This window comes from Raphanus sativus, chromosome 9 (genome assembly GCF_000801105.2).
Source record: "Raphanus sativus cultivar WK10039 chromosome 9, ASM80110v3, whole genome shotgun sequence".
NCBI classification, from domain to species: domain Eukaryota; kingdom Viridiplantae; phylum Streptophyta; class Magnoliopsida; order Brassicales; family Brassicaceae; genus Raphanus; species Raphanus sativus.
Window position 1 is genome coordinate 19,033,443 of NC_079519.1, and position 15,091 is coordinate 19,048,533.

Below are 15,091 nucleotides of genomic sequence, written 5' to 3' on the forward strand. Positions count from 1 at the left end.
ATGTTCTAAGTTCTAGTATGTTTTCCATTCTTTGTTGTGAATATCATGAGTTTATTTTATTTTTTTTACATGTTTCGAACTAAATATGTTTTGTCTTGAAAGTCACAGATGACTGATTTTATTCTAATTTTTATGCAAAACCATATGATTTGAATCATATTTTGCAGTGATTTTTTCACATTAGATATTTAAATATTTATGAATTTTAAGTCTTGATATATTTTTGTTAGATGTCAGAACTCTTAAGTTTTTGCTATTTTTGATATTTTGTATTTCAAATGAAAATAAAAATTTAGCTTTTTCTAAATGTTTTCTAAAACATAAAATATAAATATCCAAACTATTATTTTTACGTTTTAAAAAGAATTTAGGATACAAACTTTAATTTCTATATTTTTTTTATTTTCATAGCTATTATTATTTAGTGAAATTAATTTATTCATTAACACGCGATTCATTTGCGGTTGATCCAGTGACCCAGTAATTCGAAAAGTTGTCCGGTTCGATATTTGAAAATATTGGGTTTTGAGTTTCAGATAATTTGTCAAAAACTAACGTTTTATTAGTTTTCTTATCGCTGTTTTAATATATATATCTTACTCAAACATGATTATGATTCTTCTTATTATTATCCTTAGAATATCGTATAATATTATCTTTGTTCTATTTTATATCTAAAGATTTTTTTGTTCATTAAATATATTTTTATTATCTATAAATTAATTCAATAAAATTATTTATGTCATAAATATCAGATTTCACTTGTTATGTTTAAGGGATGTATGTGTCTAATGAACGTCTTATTTTTATATATAATGTAGCAAACTTTTTGCAGTATATCCAATTTTAATTTAATATTAGTTATTGAACATAATATTTCTTTCACAACCTTAAATATAACATACACCACATGTCATTTGCACTATATATATTTTTGCCAAATACCATTATTTTACTCCTTTTCCAACGAAGATCTAATTGTATTTTCTTTCTATTTGACATAAGAAAAAAAAAGCAATTCTCTCAAATAGTATTTTTTAAGTTTTGTCACAAAATAACACTCAAAAAATAAAATGACCAAAATAACATATTTTTGTTTTGAAAATTTTAACATTTATTTTTTGTTTTTAAATATTTGAACACATTCCTAAAACTTAACCCCTTAATTCTAAACCATAAGTCTTAAATTAATTAACCCAAAGATTATAAATGCATATTTACCATTCAATAAAACTTCTTTTGGTCATTTTCCTCGTGATGCTATTTTGTGACAAAAACTTAAAAAATACTAATGTCATGAAGTAGATTAAGGAAATATTCTATTTTAATTTGAATAAATAATATTGTTTGCGTTTTAATTAAAACAAATCGTGTTTGTTACTAAATATTTCCATTACCGAACTTTATGTATGATAATAAACTATATTAATTATGTTTTAATATAAATGTAATGGCATGCCTCTGTATACATCAATGACATGGTATTGAAATGGATTTAATATTATACCGAGTGTGGATGTATTTAAGCTGATGTTTCCATGGAAAGATGTTCTTTCTTGGTGCAACAAGCTATGAGGGTGTGTTCTGTCTCTAGATTTTTGCTAGCGTAGTTGGTGGAGGTATGCTTCTTTCAGCCAGTTACGTTTAATCTGAGTGCCCTGCTGTTGAGTTCTTGTTATCGACCTTGTTCTGATGCACAGGTCTTTCAAGCCCAAGAATTATGAAAGTGCTAAATCAAGGTTGGCAATGTGTAAGGATGACATTCGAGATCAACTAAAGAGGAATGGAAATATACCAGAGTTGTCCTCGGCCACTCTTTTGCAGTTTTATTGATGTGTTGAACCTTTATTATTATTATTTTTTGGCACTTGAATACGATGGTTAACTTAACTTGTCTTATTACTGCAGACGAGCAGTGGGAGACTTAAGTTCTGCAGTCAATCATTTCGAAGAGAGTATTGAGTTCCTTGTGAAACTGCATGCCGATGGATGATTTGGATGTTTTAGCGCACACTGTTATATTGTTTTTATCTGCAGAACTGTTGGCATTTTATAACAGTTATCGCTAAACTTGCAGATTAAACACACACTTTCTGTCTCGTTCAATAAGATAGGAGATCTTAAATAGTATGACGGGTGCAAGGTCGTATTAATTCGTGCTTTAAATGCCAGACGTGATGCGATGAAGCATCACCCAAATGCTCCTTCACAAGTAAGTATGCCTTCATCCCTTCATTGTATTTCAGTTTTGCTCTTTCTTACTCCTAGCATGTTGTTTTTAATTATAAACTAACCACTGACACTAAATGTTTTACAGTGATAAACTAACCACTGACAGAAAGAAATCTCGTGAAGTTATTACAATGTGTGAAGGCTTATTTGTAGATCATAAGCTCTGTTTCTTGTGTTGTTTGTAGATCCCAAACTATAGATTTTATGTGGATTTTAATGGCTTTTGCTGTGTTGGTTTGAAAATCTTCTCTTTCGTTTTCGTATTGTTGCTTGATATTTTGTCTTGAGAAGTTGGACCTGAAAGATAAGTAAAGCGAGGTCTGTCCTGAAGTAGCAGCATGCTTAATGTATGTTAGGTCTGATATGCAACATAGTACTCTATACAAAACCGTGCTATCGTAGAGTCATATTTGCATCAGTAACTCTCATAATCTTTGGATGATCGGATGTATTAACAATGTGAATCTTTTGTCCAAGTTTATAAAATCACATTTTTCTACTCTGGATGATAATGCTGTCTCGTTAGTGTTGTACAGGGAGAGACTCAAGGGGTCAGAACTACCCTATGGGGTCTGTAGTTGACTGTACTAGTACATGTCAGCAACATAAATTGAGTTGTCTAGCTAATAGCTGACTGATTAAAAGGGAGCTAAGCAGAATGTGTTCTAGGTGTAGAGCTAAATATCTTTTTAGGTCAATGAGATCATTAATGAATAGTTGTGTTTAATAAAAGTAATATCAATATACAATACTAAAAGGCAAATATAAGGCTATGCCACATCGACAAATTAATTCAGACCAATCAGAGAATTTAATTTCGCCATGTCATCATCGAAACTGATCTTTTAATTTGGGCTATCTTTACATTATCAATCGGCCCAATTAAGCCCATGTCGTTTCTGAGGTATAGAGTCGTTTTTATTCTTTCCCGACAATTTCAGTTCGTCGTAGCCGATCGATCTCTGCACTTAGCTGTTACCTTAATAACCCAAGCTGACGCTTCATCAATCTATTAAGCTTTAAAGTCTTCCTAAATGGTTTTGGTCCACCTCCCCTCTTTCTTCTTCTATATTAAACGCTCCGTCTGATCGTCAATCAACCATAATCCATAATGGAAAACTTCCATTGAAGAACAGAAGAAGCTACAGCTACGGTACTGTCTCGCCTAACATGTTTACACTCTTGGCCTTTATATTTTCTCTGTTTTGAATCCTGTTTTTTTCTCTGCTACCCCACTCTAGGGTTTCGATCGAGATGTTTCATCTTCTTCCTACGGATCCAGCAATCTACCAGTCACAGATTCACATCTTATTAGATCCATCTCAAGTTATAAAAAGGTATGCTTTACTCATCTCAAAACCATCTTTCCAACAAGATTCCGATAAGAAACGAACCGGAAAGAACATGAGCAGCGGCGCTTCCTCAGGTTGAAGCTAGCCCAGGATCATCACGGGGCATCAATGTTCTTCTGCGGTTTCCTCAGGTTTGAAGCTAGCTCAGAGTCACGGGGCAAGAAGAACCATATTCAGGTAACGTTATCAAGGCCAAAGGCAATATAAAGTCGCTTTCTTGATTAAAAACATTGATTTTCGTTTCAAGGATAAAAATGAGTTAGTGGAATCAAAGCCTTGCCTGGAATCAAAGCCTTGCCTGATATTAACATAAAATCCTTTGTTGCTTTTTATATTTAACCTCGTGTGATCTTTTGGTGAACCAGATGCTGTTTAACAAGGTTAATCTAGCAATATAAAGAGAAAAAATCGCAATTATAGTTCCCAACGGCTGCGGAACGATTATATTACTGGAGCTAATTATTGATTTAGAGAAGCCAATGAAAGGTGAAGTTATTTGGAGAGCACAATGTAGTGCCAAACTACTTCGAACAGTTTCAGGTACGTGTCCCTGCTATAGCTAAACAGTTGAGATAGGTTAGTTAGTCTCTTGACATGATCTTGTGTTCGTTATCAACTGTACATTGAGTAAGTGTCTCTCAATACAGTTTTCCAAAAAAAATAATTGCTCATTAAATCAATACATCAAACACCGCAGCTTAGGTGGAGTTAACCGAAATCGTCCCTGGAAGTGGTTCCAAGTATGGTGGTGTTCAGTAACTTGAGAGTGTAGCAATTACTGATCTAAACGCATACATTCTCAACAATCCTCTGCAGGTGAAGTAAAATCTATACACTTTTCATACTCTCATGCGGCACAGCAAGTTGGAAACATACATTAACTCATTCTCATATATATACTCAGGCAGAGTTTCTTTGCTCTAGGGTCCTTATTCTAACATGAACGCATTGGCTCAGCTCATGACATGGAAAACAGCAGTGGCTAAGATTCCGTACGGAGGAGCCAAAGGAGGGATTGGTTGTGATACGAGCAAGCTCAGCGTCACCGAGCTTGAGAGACTGACTAGAGTCTTCACTCATAAGATTCATGATCTCATTGGGATTCACACTGATGTTCCAGCTCCTGATATGGGCACTGGTCCTCAGGTTCTTTAAACGTTTTCATCAAGTTTGTTTTTTACTTTCTTTTAGTCATCTTTAAATAATTTTTTTTGTTTCTTGGTGAATTTGTAGACAATGGCTTGGATTCTTGATGAGTACTCTAAGTTCCATGGTTACTCTCCTGCAGTTGTCACTGGAAAACCCATTGTAAGTAGCTGTAATCATGGTTTTGTTTTGTTAATTCACTGAATGGTAATGATCTTTTCAGCAGGATCTTGGTGGATCACTCGGGAGAGACGCAGTTACTGGAAGAGGAGTGATGTTTGGAACCGAAGCTTTGCTTAACGAGCACGGCAAGAGCATCTCAGGGCAACGTTTTGTCATCCAGGTGAAGTTTCTTTTTTTGTTTTTTATTACAGCTCCTCGCGAGTTAGAGAAGGTTCTTGATCGAGTGTACGTATTGGTTCTATAGGGGTTTGGGAATGTAGGGTCATGGGCGGCGAAGCTGATAAGTGAGCAAGGTGGGAAGATAGTTGCGGTGAGTGACATTACCGGAGCTATCAAGAACAAGGACGGTATTGATATCGAGAGCGTGCTTAACTATACCAAAGAACACAGAGGTGTTAAAGGGTTTCATGGTGCGCATCCCGTCGATGCAAACTCAATACTGGTCGAGGATTGTGATACCCTCATCCCTGCAAGATGACATTTGTTCTTTGCTTTTTTGAGTTAAGAAAATACTCCCTCCGTTTCATATTAAGTGTCGTTGTAGAGATTTTTTTTCGTTGCAAAATAAGTGTCGTTTTCGAATTTCAATGCAGAATTTATTAATTTTATTCTGTATTTTATTTTTCTATTGGTCGAGATACATGTGTAATGATGTTTTTGTTATGGAAAATATGCAAAATTTAATGATTTCTTAATCCGTGTGCACAACTCTAAAATGACACTTATTCAGAAACAGAGGGAGGACAAACAATGATTGATTGTTGATTGGTAGTTTTAATGCTCTTTAATTTTCAGAAAATATTTAATTAACTACGTAGCTAATAGAAATAAATATTTAAAATAATGTTTACAAATTAAATATGAAAACAATCTAAATAAAAACTATTTAATTGCAAAATATTCAAAAATATATTTGTCACATAAAGTTAATTCAACATTAAATCACTAGCAAATTTTATCCAGAAGAAAATTAATTTGGTATCAAATTAATCCATTTATATATATATATATATATATATATATATATATATATATATATATTTTTTTTTTCAAAATTAAGTATTTAAAAATAAAATTGCAGATAATAAAACTGAAATTTATATTTTTGTGATCATGTAAATATCTTAAATAACCAAAATATGTCATATAAATATAATTCAAAATTAAAATTAATATAAACTTACTAAAATGAATATAAAATATGTTGAAAGAGATGAATATTTTTGAGAAAAAATCTATAAAAAATTATATCACAATTATGAGATGTACCAAATTATAAAACCAAAGGGCTAAACTGTAAACAACAAGAGCTAACTTCAAGTATATAAGTAAACATATAGTAAAGACAAGAGAAATACAATAAAAATGAAGACAACATCAACTAAAACTAAATATAATTAAACATACAACTAAAAGCATATAAACGGTAAAATATAAATAATACAAGAATTAAACTTTTGAAATCGAAGGATAAATGTGAGGGTGGACGTAAGCTTATATCGAAGCAGATATACAATAGAAAATATACGATATAAAAATAAAATTTAATAAATAAATTCTTTAATAGATCCACATTTGTAAGCTTAATTATATAGGATAAAATGATACTTTCATAAAGTATCGGACATTAAAGAGTAGAAATAAAAATTATGTTGATAACGAACATTAATCTTTTAAAATTCACATTAATTAATCATATTTGTTAAATTTTAAAATTAATTAAAAATATAAATAACTCGCCATAGCACCATTACAATATTTTATTTTAACTATTCCACAAACATTACTCAAAGTTTTAAATAGAATTTAGCTTACCAACTACGTTATTCATATTTTTGTAAGAGATAAATCATTCTTTACACTATCATTTTCACGTCCGGATTTCAAAATAAAATCAAACTAAAAAGATCAACAATGAGCAGATATTGTCGGGCAGATACGCATGATCCAAGATTTAAATCCGCACAATCCACAATCCAAATCAAAACTCATAATTGGTATACAGCTGAACAGGTAATTTTAACCAAAAAATTATTTTTCACCTATCAACATCTAATCATAATTACAATTCTGTTTTAGGTCTACAATGGTAAAGCTCATACTATGGGACAAACAAGCATCAGATTTTAAGTCCCAACAAAACAAAAAAATAGGAAATTTCAATTCGCTATCATCACAAACATCACCCAAGACAATCTAACGATAAGTGATCTATATTTAATTAATTGTTCATACAACTAATTTAAATATTTACTATTGCAAATTTGAACTTGCTTCTTCACTAGCAACAAGATTTTACTTTTACAGTTTAATCAAATACATCAAGCACTTCAAAAGACGAATACAGTGTCAACCAAACAATTATCTCAACCGCAACTTCACCTACTCAACGAAACAAAAACAGGAAAACAAATGAAAGCAATAGAGAAAAAAAATACTCCTACCTCTTTCTTTTCTTTTTCTTCCTGTCCCACCAAATAATGTATTATGTTGGGGCTTTAATAAGTTCACCCAATTCTATTTTCACCTATTTCTTCTAAATTATATATTTTCAACTATGAAAAAACATTTTACAATGTCTACATCCAATCAAAATTATTTAAACTTACCAACTAAATTCTTAATATTATTATAATATCTCAATCGTAAACATAAATTGTTTAAACATATTTTCCGCGCGTAACGCGGACAAAGACTCTAGTATTGGTAATAAAGGAACATTGACTAAGTTTGGTGGTTATTAAGATGAAGATATAGACAGGAGCCTACATAATTAAGATGCAGCCACATATGGTTTTCAAGGAAGGGATAAAACTATTGGAATCTTTGAAACTGGACTCTGAAGATTCTGCTCTTGAGCAACTAGCAAGATTTTTTTCTGCTACTTCCTTCCTTTCTTTGGCTTCTCAAAAAGTTACTGAATGTCAGTGTAAAGTCATTTTAACAATGACCGCAGCGTCTCTCTGTGCTGGATTTTCTGAAGAAGCAAGTAGAGAAGCCTGAACCGTCTGCAGTCTATATATATATATAGACTGTATACCTAGCACTTCTCTGTCGCATATTGGCTGAAAAGAAGAGAGGAGAACGCAAAAACCTTGTGTTTGCGCTTAAGAGTTAAAGTGTTGGAACAAATTTTTGGTGGTCCTACAAAAAGAAACAGAGTGCTCTGCATCTTGTGATGGTTCTAGAAGTGTCTAACACTCTATGAACTTTTGAAGGAGGCATGCATGACGACTTTTGACGACTTGTATAGACTCTATGACCCTATGAAGAATCTGTTTGTGAGAAAGTAAGAGTTTATCGAAAAATCTGAGTGGGTTGTTACTTCTTGGTAGATTAGATACATAAAGTGACTACAGCTGTTAATTTTCTTTCAGTTTTCTTTTCATTGTAAAAGTGAAGAAGAAACAAGATCAAACAGAGATTTGAGGCTTCGGCCTCATCTTTTGCGATTACTTGGCGATTAGGCCAAAAAGCAGTTAATAAACTCCAAACTATAGCCAGTCTGAAAATCATACTTATTAAACAAAAAATCCTATAATACGGACTGCTAATAATCACCAAAATCAGTTTCTTAGACAGATACAAGATCAAAGATGATAACATTGTCAATATCATCAGATCACAAACTTCTGTGGGAGGTAAGCCAGTTAAGTAATCAAGAAGCTATTAAGGACTCGCAAAATAATATAAGGAACCAAGTAAGCAAATATTATCCCAAAGAAGAACAAAAGCAGAACATAGAGAAGCAAACTAAACACACACACAAGAAAGGAAGGATGCAAGCACACAAGGAACCAAATAAGCAACAAACCAATAAAGCAAGTAAAGAAGTGAAACAATAAATCAGGGAAGTCAATAAAGAAGCAGGACATCAAGAGACCAAGTAAGGGGGGGGGGGGGGGGAGGAGGGGGGGGGGGAGGGGGGGGGGGGGGGGGGAGGTATGAATGAAGGGGGACTAAGGAAGCAAGTTGTTAGCAAAATAATAAAACAAAAAAAAAATATAGGTAGCAAGTAAACAATGATGTATCTAAGCCATTATGAACGTATAAAGTATGCAAGTATGTATATATGCATATTTTGAATGCATGTATGTATTTATGTAGTTTTAAGTGATTCCACAGAACCCGTGTTTAGAGGTTTGAGATACACCACATTAGGATTTGAAATTGGTTGATGCATAAGCAAATAGACCTACAAGATCAAAACAAATGAGTAAGCCAACACCACAATCAGACTTGGAACTTGGAAATTAAAACAGAGATATGAGAGAAAACCATTAGCCTGCAGAGTTTTAAGTGACCAGTGTTTTCTTCTACGCAACAGAGACGTGGTTACTCTGAAACATTAAAAGGCTTTATTTGAGCATCATTGATTCAGATGCATTGTTAGCCAATATAAAGAGGGTACTAAATCCACATATTTCACCAATGATTTATACATGTTTAGAAAAATATTGTTGGGCGTCCATAGGAGCAGCACATACCTGAGAAAATCAAAATTGGCATTTATACTTCAAGTTGTCACATAAGCATAAAGGCTAACACATAAATTCTAGTGATAATGAAATTAATCTAGATTTAACATATGTTTCTCATACTTGTGAATTTCAGAAACTAATTACAAGTAAGTCTGAAAAGCATATACCTGTCACATAACTCTGCTACACTTGAAATCTTCTCAGAATCTCTAATATGATTTGAACACCTTCTGAAGCATATACCTGAAAAAAAAATCAGAATTAATTAGTCTTTACTTCTGAAGCATGTACGGATATACCTGAAGACTCTCTTTTAGATTCATAATACTTGATAATAATCTTTGTGCTATGCTTCTTTCTCAAGATTGGTACGTAGTCTCTGTCTAAAACACTGATTTAGACTATGAATTGGTCATTCTTCTATTGTCTTTGTCTTAAGAGTTGGTGGTTTTATCCATCTAACTTATAGTTCTTGTATACTTTTAAACCTTGTTATTGATAGTCTTTGTCTTGAGACCTTTTAAGTGGTTGGCCATTTTACCAAAACAGACCCATAGTCTTTTTGAAAAGACTTTTAGCCATGTTGTTACATAGAACTTTGTTGTAGATTCATACTGTCAAGAATCTTTGCCGTGTGACTTTTAAAGCCGCTGGTCTTTCATCAATACAACAAGTCCTTTAGTTTTTTTCTATCCAACAATCTATATAGTATCGACTTTCTCAACAGAAATGATTTTACCATCCAACAAGTCTTTGTCTTAGACCTTCTAAGCTGTGGGACATTTTAAGCTGTAGGTTGTCTTTGTCTAGAGACATTCCAAAGCCATGGCAGTTTTTTCTTTGAGCTCTATCTTATTACTGATGTCAGACAATTGGTCTATACATCTACCTTTGTCTACTTTTAGGCCTTATGGTTATTAAACAGAGACAGGTCTTTAAGCCTGGTGGTCGTCCATGGCTTTGGTCCATAGTCTGTTTTTCAAAACTGGTTGTCGTTTCTTTCATCCAACAAGTATTATCTCAGCCATTATAATGTCTGTCTTAAGACTCTTTTAAGATGTTGGTCTAGCGTCTTCTGTATGCTATTTTGTACTTTATTCCCATCAAGCACTTAAGCCGTGGAGTAAGGATTTGATTGTCAATCAGTCTCTTTTCCTTACGACTTTCTTAAGCGCTATAGTTAACTGATTGGTCGTTCTATACTCATAAGCCTTGTGGTTATCGCAAAGACAATTCTCAGTTAAGATTCTTTTGTGTTAAGACATCTCTTAAGCTCTTGGTTGTTCTTTTTACCATACAACAAGTCTATAAACCATTAGTCATTTTTATCCATCTAAGGACTTTTCGGAGACTGTCGTAGGACATCTTTAAGTCGTGTTTTCCCCACATCCAACAAGCCTTATTTAAGCTGTTAAGTAAGAATCTCTTTTGAATTCATAATATTTTGTTAAGAATCTTTGTGTTATGATTCTTTAAGCCATTGGTAGTCTCTGTTTAAGACTGATTTCAGAGTATGAGTAGGTCATTATTTCCATCCAGCGTAATAGTCTTTTAGAAACAATTCTTTAAACCTTATGGTTCATAGTCTGTGTGTTGAGAGACTTTCTATTTGAAGTTTTCTGGCAGAGTAAAACTAATCAGTTCCCCATCCCTAGTTTGCAGTCGTGAGAGATTTTATTTCATTTGAGCCGTGGTTTTTTTTTCCACCTATAGTCTTTCCCTTGAGACATTTTAAAGTTATTGGTTACTATACCAAAACCAAGCCATAGTCGTTTGCAGAAGACTCCTAAGCCATGTGGTTTCATATTGTCAAGAAACTTTGCCTTATGATTTTTTAAAGCTGTTGGTCTTTTATCAATACAGCAATTCAGTCTTTAGTAGTTTTCTACCATCCAACAAGTCCATGACATAGACTTCCTCAAGAGACTTCTAAGCCGCGTGGTTAAATAAGAATCTGTGTTTGATTCATAGTCATTAGAATGTCTAAGCAGTTGGTTTCTCTAAGCCGTTTGGGTATCATTTTGTACAGCAAGTGTTAGTTGTTTTACCATCCAACAAGTCTCGTCTTATGACTTTTTTAAGCTTTGTGTCATTTTCTACATCCAACAAGTATTCTCTCAGTCCTTTTTTTACTAAGCCGCTGGCCAATGTTTCCATCTTTATCTAGAATAAAAGAATCTCTTTTCGATTCATAATCCTTTGTGTTAGAATCTTTGTGTAATGATTTGTTAAGCCGTTGGCAGCCTTTTGTCAAAAGACTTTCCAAAACCATTAGTTGTTTTTGTATCAGCTCTGTATTAAGGACAATAATTGTTCATCCCTTCCATCCGCAAAATTACAAACCAACTCATACTATTTGTCTCGACTTTTAACAAAGCAGAAACTGTTTTCGATTTAGTCTTTTATATTCATCCTTTTGTTGTCTTAAGAGTTGTTCATTACCCATCCAACTCATAGTGTCTTTCTATAGTTTTTAAGCCTTGTATTTGACAAGCAGACATAGTTTTTTACGTCTTGCGGGTCATAGTCTTTCAAGACTCGTTTTTCATTTCCCCCTCTTTTGCCTGTCTTTTTTTCCATCTACGGACCTTTTGTTTCTGAGCTACTGGTCTTTTTTTCCATTCAGCATATCTAAATACCGACCGATTTGTCTTTGCCAAGAGACGTTTGTATCGTTTGAACTCTTTTATTCCACCAAGTACTCTTTTCTAAGCAACCCCATATTGTCTTTTGTGTAAAAGACTTTTGTTTCAGACTTTTCTCTTAAGCTTATTTCAGCTGTTGGTTGTTTTTTATTTCCATCTAACAAATCGTAAACCAACCCATCCAACTTTGTGGTTCAGAGTCTCTGTCTTAAGACATCTTTAAGCATTGGTCATTTTTTCCATCCAAGGAACTTTTACTAAGCCGTGGGTCATTTTTCTCTCATCCCCATACAGTCTTTGTCTTAAGAGTATTGAGCATGCACTACCAACCAAAATATTCCTTAGGGGACAATATACCTCTTTGTGGTTTAGAGTCTTTAAGCCATGGGTCAATTTTCCAATCCAACGAGTCTTATTGAAGCCATCGGTTGTTTTTCCATCCAAGGAACTTTACTAAGCCGTGGGTCATTTTCCTCTCATCCCCATATAGTCTTTGTCTTAAGACTATTCAGCATGCACTACCAACCAATAGACTCTGAGTCTTATATGCCATCGCCATTAACATTCTTCTTTAGTCATACAACATTACCAACCAAAAGATTCCTTACGGGACAATGTACCCAGATAATAATAGGACAGAACACTATTAGGTTAGTGCTTGCCAATGATCTCTTTGGATTTCAAAAATGCGATGTCATCGATTATAACTGATCTAATGTATTTTGTCTTTGACCTCCTTTGAAAAAAAAAACAAAAAACAAACTTGCATTTTTGTTTCATAGACAGAGCATTTTACCTTGGCGATGATGGTTTCACGCAGAGTAATAAGCTTCCAGGAATGTAAAAGCAGCAACTCTGGCAGGTGGAGTTTCTTCTTCCAAGCGATACTGTCATCTGTTCAAACCCCAAAAAAAACCATGTTCAGACATTAAAGATTTATACAAGAGAATGTATTTGATAGATTGTATACCCAAACCTACGCTAATTGCAACCATTTGAGATTCCTGAAATCTATGGATTTAGTGAAGATAAACGGATCATTTTATAGACAATAGAAACTGACAATTGTGTTCATGAAGTGGGCACATAAGATGGTTCTTTTAAAACTAATCGCAAATCTCAGAGAATGTAGCAACGACGAGTGCAGAGAGATAGACTACAAGTTTTCAGAACGACAACGGGAACCCTAAACCAAAGATCACTTCAAACATTATTTTACTTTGGAAATTGAAAACGCGAAAATATATAAAGGATTAACACGAACCTTTACAAAACCCTAATTAACCGATACAGAGACGGCGAGGATGAGTGAGAAACCCAATCAATCGCATCGTGTTTCAGGCGGAATCAACCTTCAAAAGAAAACCAAAAACAATCTAATCAAGATCTCTTCAAGAAGAAAAAGAAGATTGAACGGTTCATGAAATTTGGAAACTCAGAAGCAAAATCGCGATCAAATAGTACTCGAAACTCTGGAATCCTCCAACAGATTCACGTCTTACAGAGAGAGAGAGAAACACTTACTAATCTAAGATCGTAATCGATTTTGCCGGATTTGCAAATACTCGAGGAGTCGATGTCGATCGAGAGGATTCTTCCTAGAAAAAGAAATTGTGTATTGAAAGCCCAAGTTACAAAAAAAATAAAGTATGAACAATTTGGAAATAAATTGACACGCACATGGTTCTTAACGTTTTTTTAATTAATAGATATAGATGGTGAAGACGCGTTTTTTAACGGCTATATTTTAAAATTTGAGCAATGATAGTAACATTTTAGTGTATTATACTTTTGTAATTATTTTTATCCTTTACACATGTAAACTAGTGAAAATGTAACATACGGGACTATAAGCTAATAATGCTGAAACTACAAAATTTTATTTATTTTTTTGTTTTATTTTAGAATATTTTTTTGATACAATAAGTAAAATAATTAATTTCACATACGAGACTATAAATTAATAATGCTGAAACTACCAAATTTTATTAATTTATTAAAACAACTTGTTTTTTATTTATTTTAGAATATATTTTTTAAAATAAATAAAATAATTAATCCGTATATATATATATTAATTAAATTTTTAAAATTTGACTTTTATATTATTTTTATTGTATTATTTGGTAACATAAATATGTTTATAAAATTTAAATATGGTTTACATATAATTTTACTAGATATTAACAAAATATATTGAAATGTCAAAGCTAACTGAGATATATAGTTTTCATAATATATAAGATAATGAATTTCCAATTTTTTCTTAATAACCTAAATCCGTTGTTTGTTAGGTAATTAAATTGAACTATTTTGTATATTTTAAAGTTTGACCAAATAGATATTTTCTCATTATTTGTTTTGGTTTTGTTTCATGTTATTTTAGAATTTAAAATATTTCTACTTTTATACTATCATCATATAGATAATCATATAATTAATAATATTTTATATGTGTCATTATATAAATAATCACATATATTATATTTTAAAAATTTAATGTGAAAAAGAAAAAACATAATTTAGTTTGGTGTTTGAAATTATGCTTTATATTATATTTTTGCATATATTGAAAATATTTTTTAATAAAATATTTGTATATTTTCAAATCAACTTCTGCTATAAATCAATTTTAAATTGTTTTTTTCTATTTAATATATATATATATATATATATATATATATATATGGAAAGTTTAAATTTTGTTGATTATTTTAGACAAAAATATTTTTTAGATAATTAAATTGGATCATTCTTATTAGGGTTATTCAATATGGTAAAACCGGACCGTATCGAACCGAACAGTTGTGAAATAGATAATATGGTTTTGATTTGGTTATACCATACAAACCGAATGTATATGATTTTATAAAAACTATAGGATTTGGATATGATTTGGTTTATAACCGATTAAATCGAATAAACCGAATAATACAGATCAAAGGTAGAAACATGTAAATATATATATTTATAAATACACATGAAAATCTATTTGTTATATAAGTTAATTTTCTGCTAATAACTATTACCATATTTTATAGTAATAAAGAAA

At 32.2% G+C, this 15,091-nt stretch overlaps 1 protein-coding gene and 1 long non-coding RNA gene across 7 annotated transcripts; one reads left to right on the top strand and one right to left on the bottom strand.

Moving 5' to 3' along the window:
- Positions 1–3,175: 3,175 nt before the first annotated feature.
- On the top strand, positions 3,176–5,603 carry LOC108826041 (glutamate dehydrogenase 1). Of its 5 annotated transcripts, none has more exons than XM_056994194.1 (9): positions 3,176–3,385; positions 3,474–3,569; positions 3,659–3,761; positions 3,950–4,124; positions 4,282–4,400; positions 4,489–4,730; positions 4,818–4,892; positions 4,954–5,073; positions 5,158–5,603. In XM_056994194.1, exons 6-9 carry the CDS (start codon positions 4,524–4,526, stop codon positions 5,389–5,391), a joined length of 636 nt encoding a protein of 211 aa, XP_056850174.1. In that variant the 5' UTR covers positions 3,176–3,385; positions 3,474–3,569; positions 3,659–3,761; positions 3,950–4,124; positions 4,282–4,400; positions 4,489–4,523; the 3' UTR covers positions 5,392–5,603. The 5 variants fall into 5 exon arrangements, with proteins under 5 accessions (XP_056850174.1, XP_018454917.1, XP_056850176.1 ...); XM_018599415.2 differs by having other exon boundaries at positions 4,957–5,073; XM_056994196.1 differs by having other exon boundaries at positions 4,493–4,730.
- Positions 5,604–9,373: 3,770 nt separating this feature from the next.
- LOC108826454 (uncharacterized) lies at positions 9,374–13,703 on the bottom strand. 2 transcript variants are annotated; one of them, XR_008938360.1, is made up of 5 exons: positions 13,564–13,703; positions 13,304–13,391; positions 12,836–12,933; positions 9,562–9,637; positions 9,374–9,400 (listed from the first exon to the last, which is right to left on the bottom strand). It is a non-coding gene; the product is annotated as an uncharacterized LOC108826454 (long non-coding RNA). The 2 variants fall into 2 exon arrangements; XR_001945454.2 differs by lacking the exons at positions 9,374–9,400; positions 9,562–9,637 and having other exon boundaries at positions 12,665–12,933.
- Between the last annotated feature and the right edge of the window lie 1,388 nt (positions 13,704–15,091).

Excerpts from the sequence above, each read along its gene's own strand:
- LOC108826041 (XM_056994194.1), top strand. The coding sequence starts at position 4,524 with ATGAACGCATTGGCTCAGCTCATGACATGGAAAACAGCAGTGGCTAAG. Across the intron at positions 4,893-4,953 it reads TTGTCACTGGAAAACCCATT|CAGGATCTTGGTGGATCACT; the intron begins GTAAGTAGCTGT and ends TGATCTTTTCAG. Across the intron at positions 5,074-5,157 it reads GGCAACGTTTTGTCATCCAG|GGGTTTGGGAATGTAGGGTC; the intron begins GTGAAGTTTCTT and ends TTGGTTCTATAG.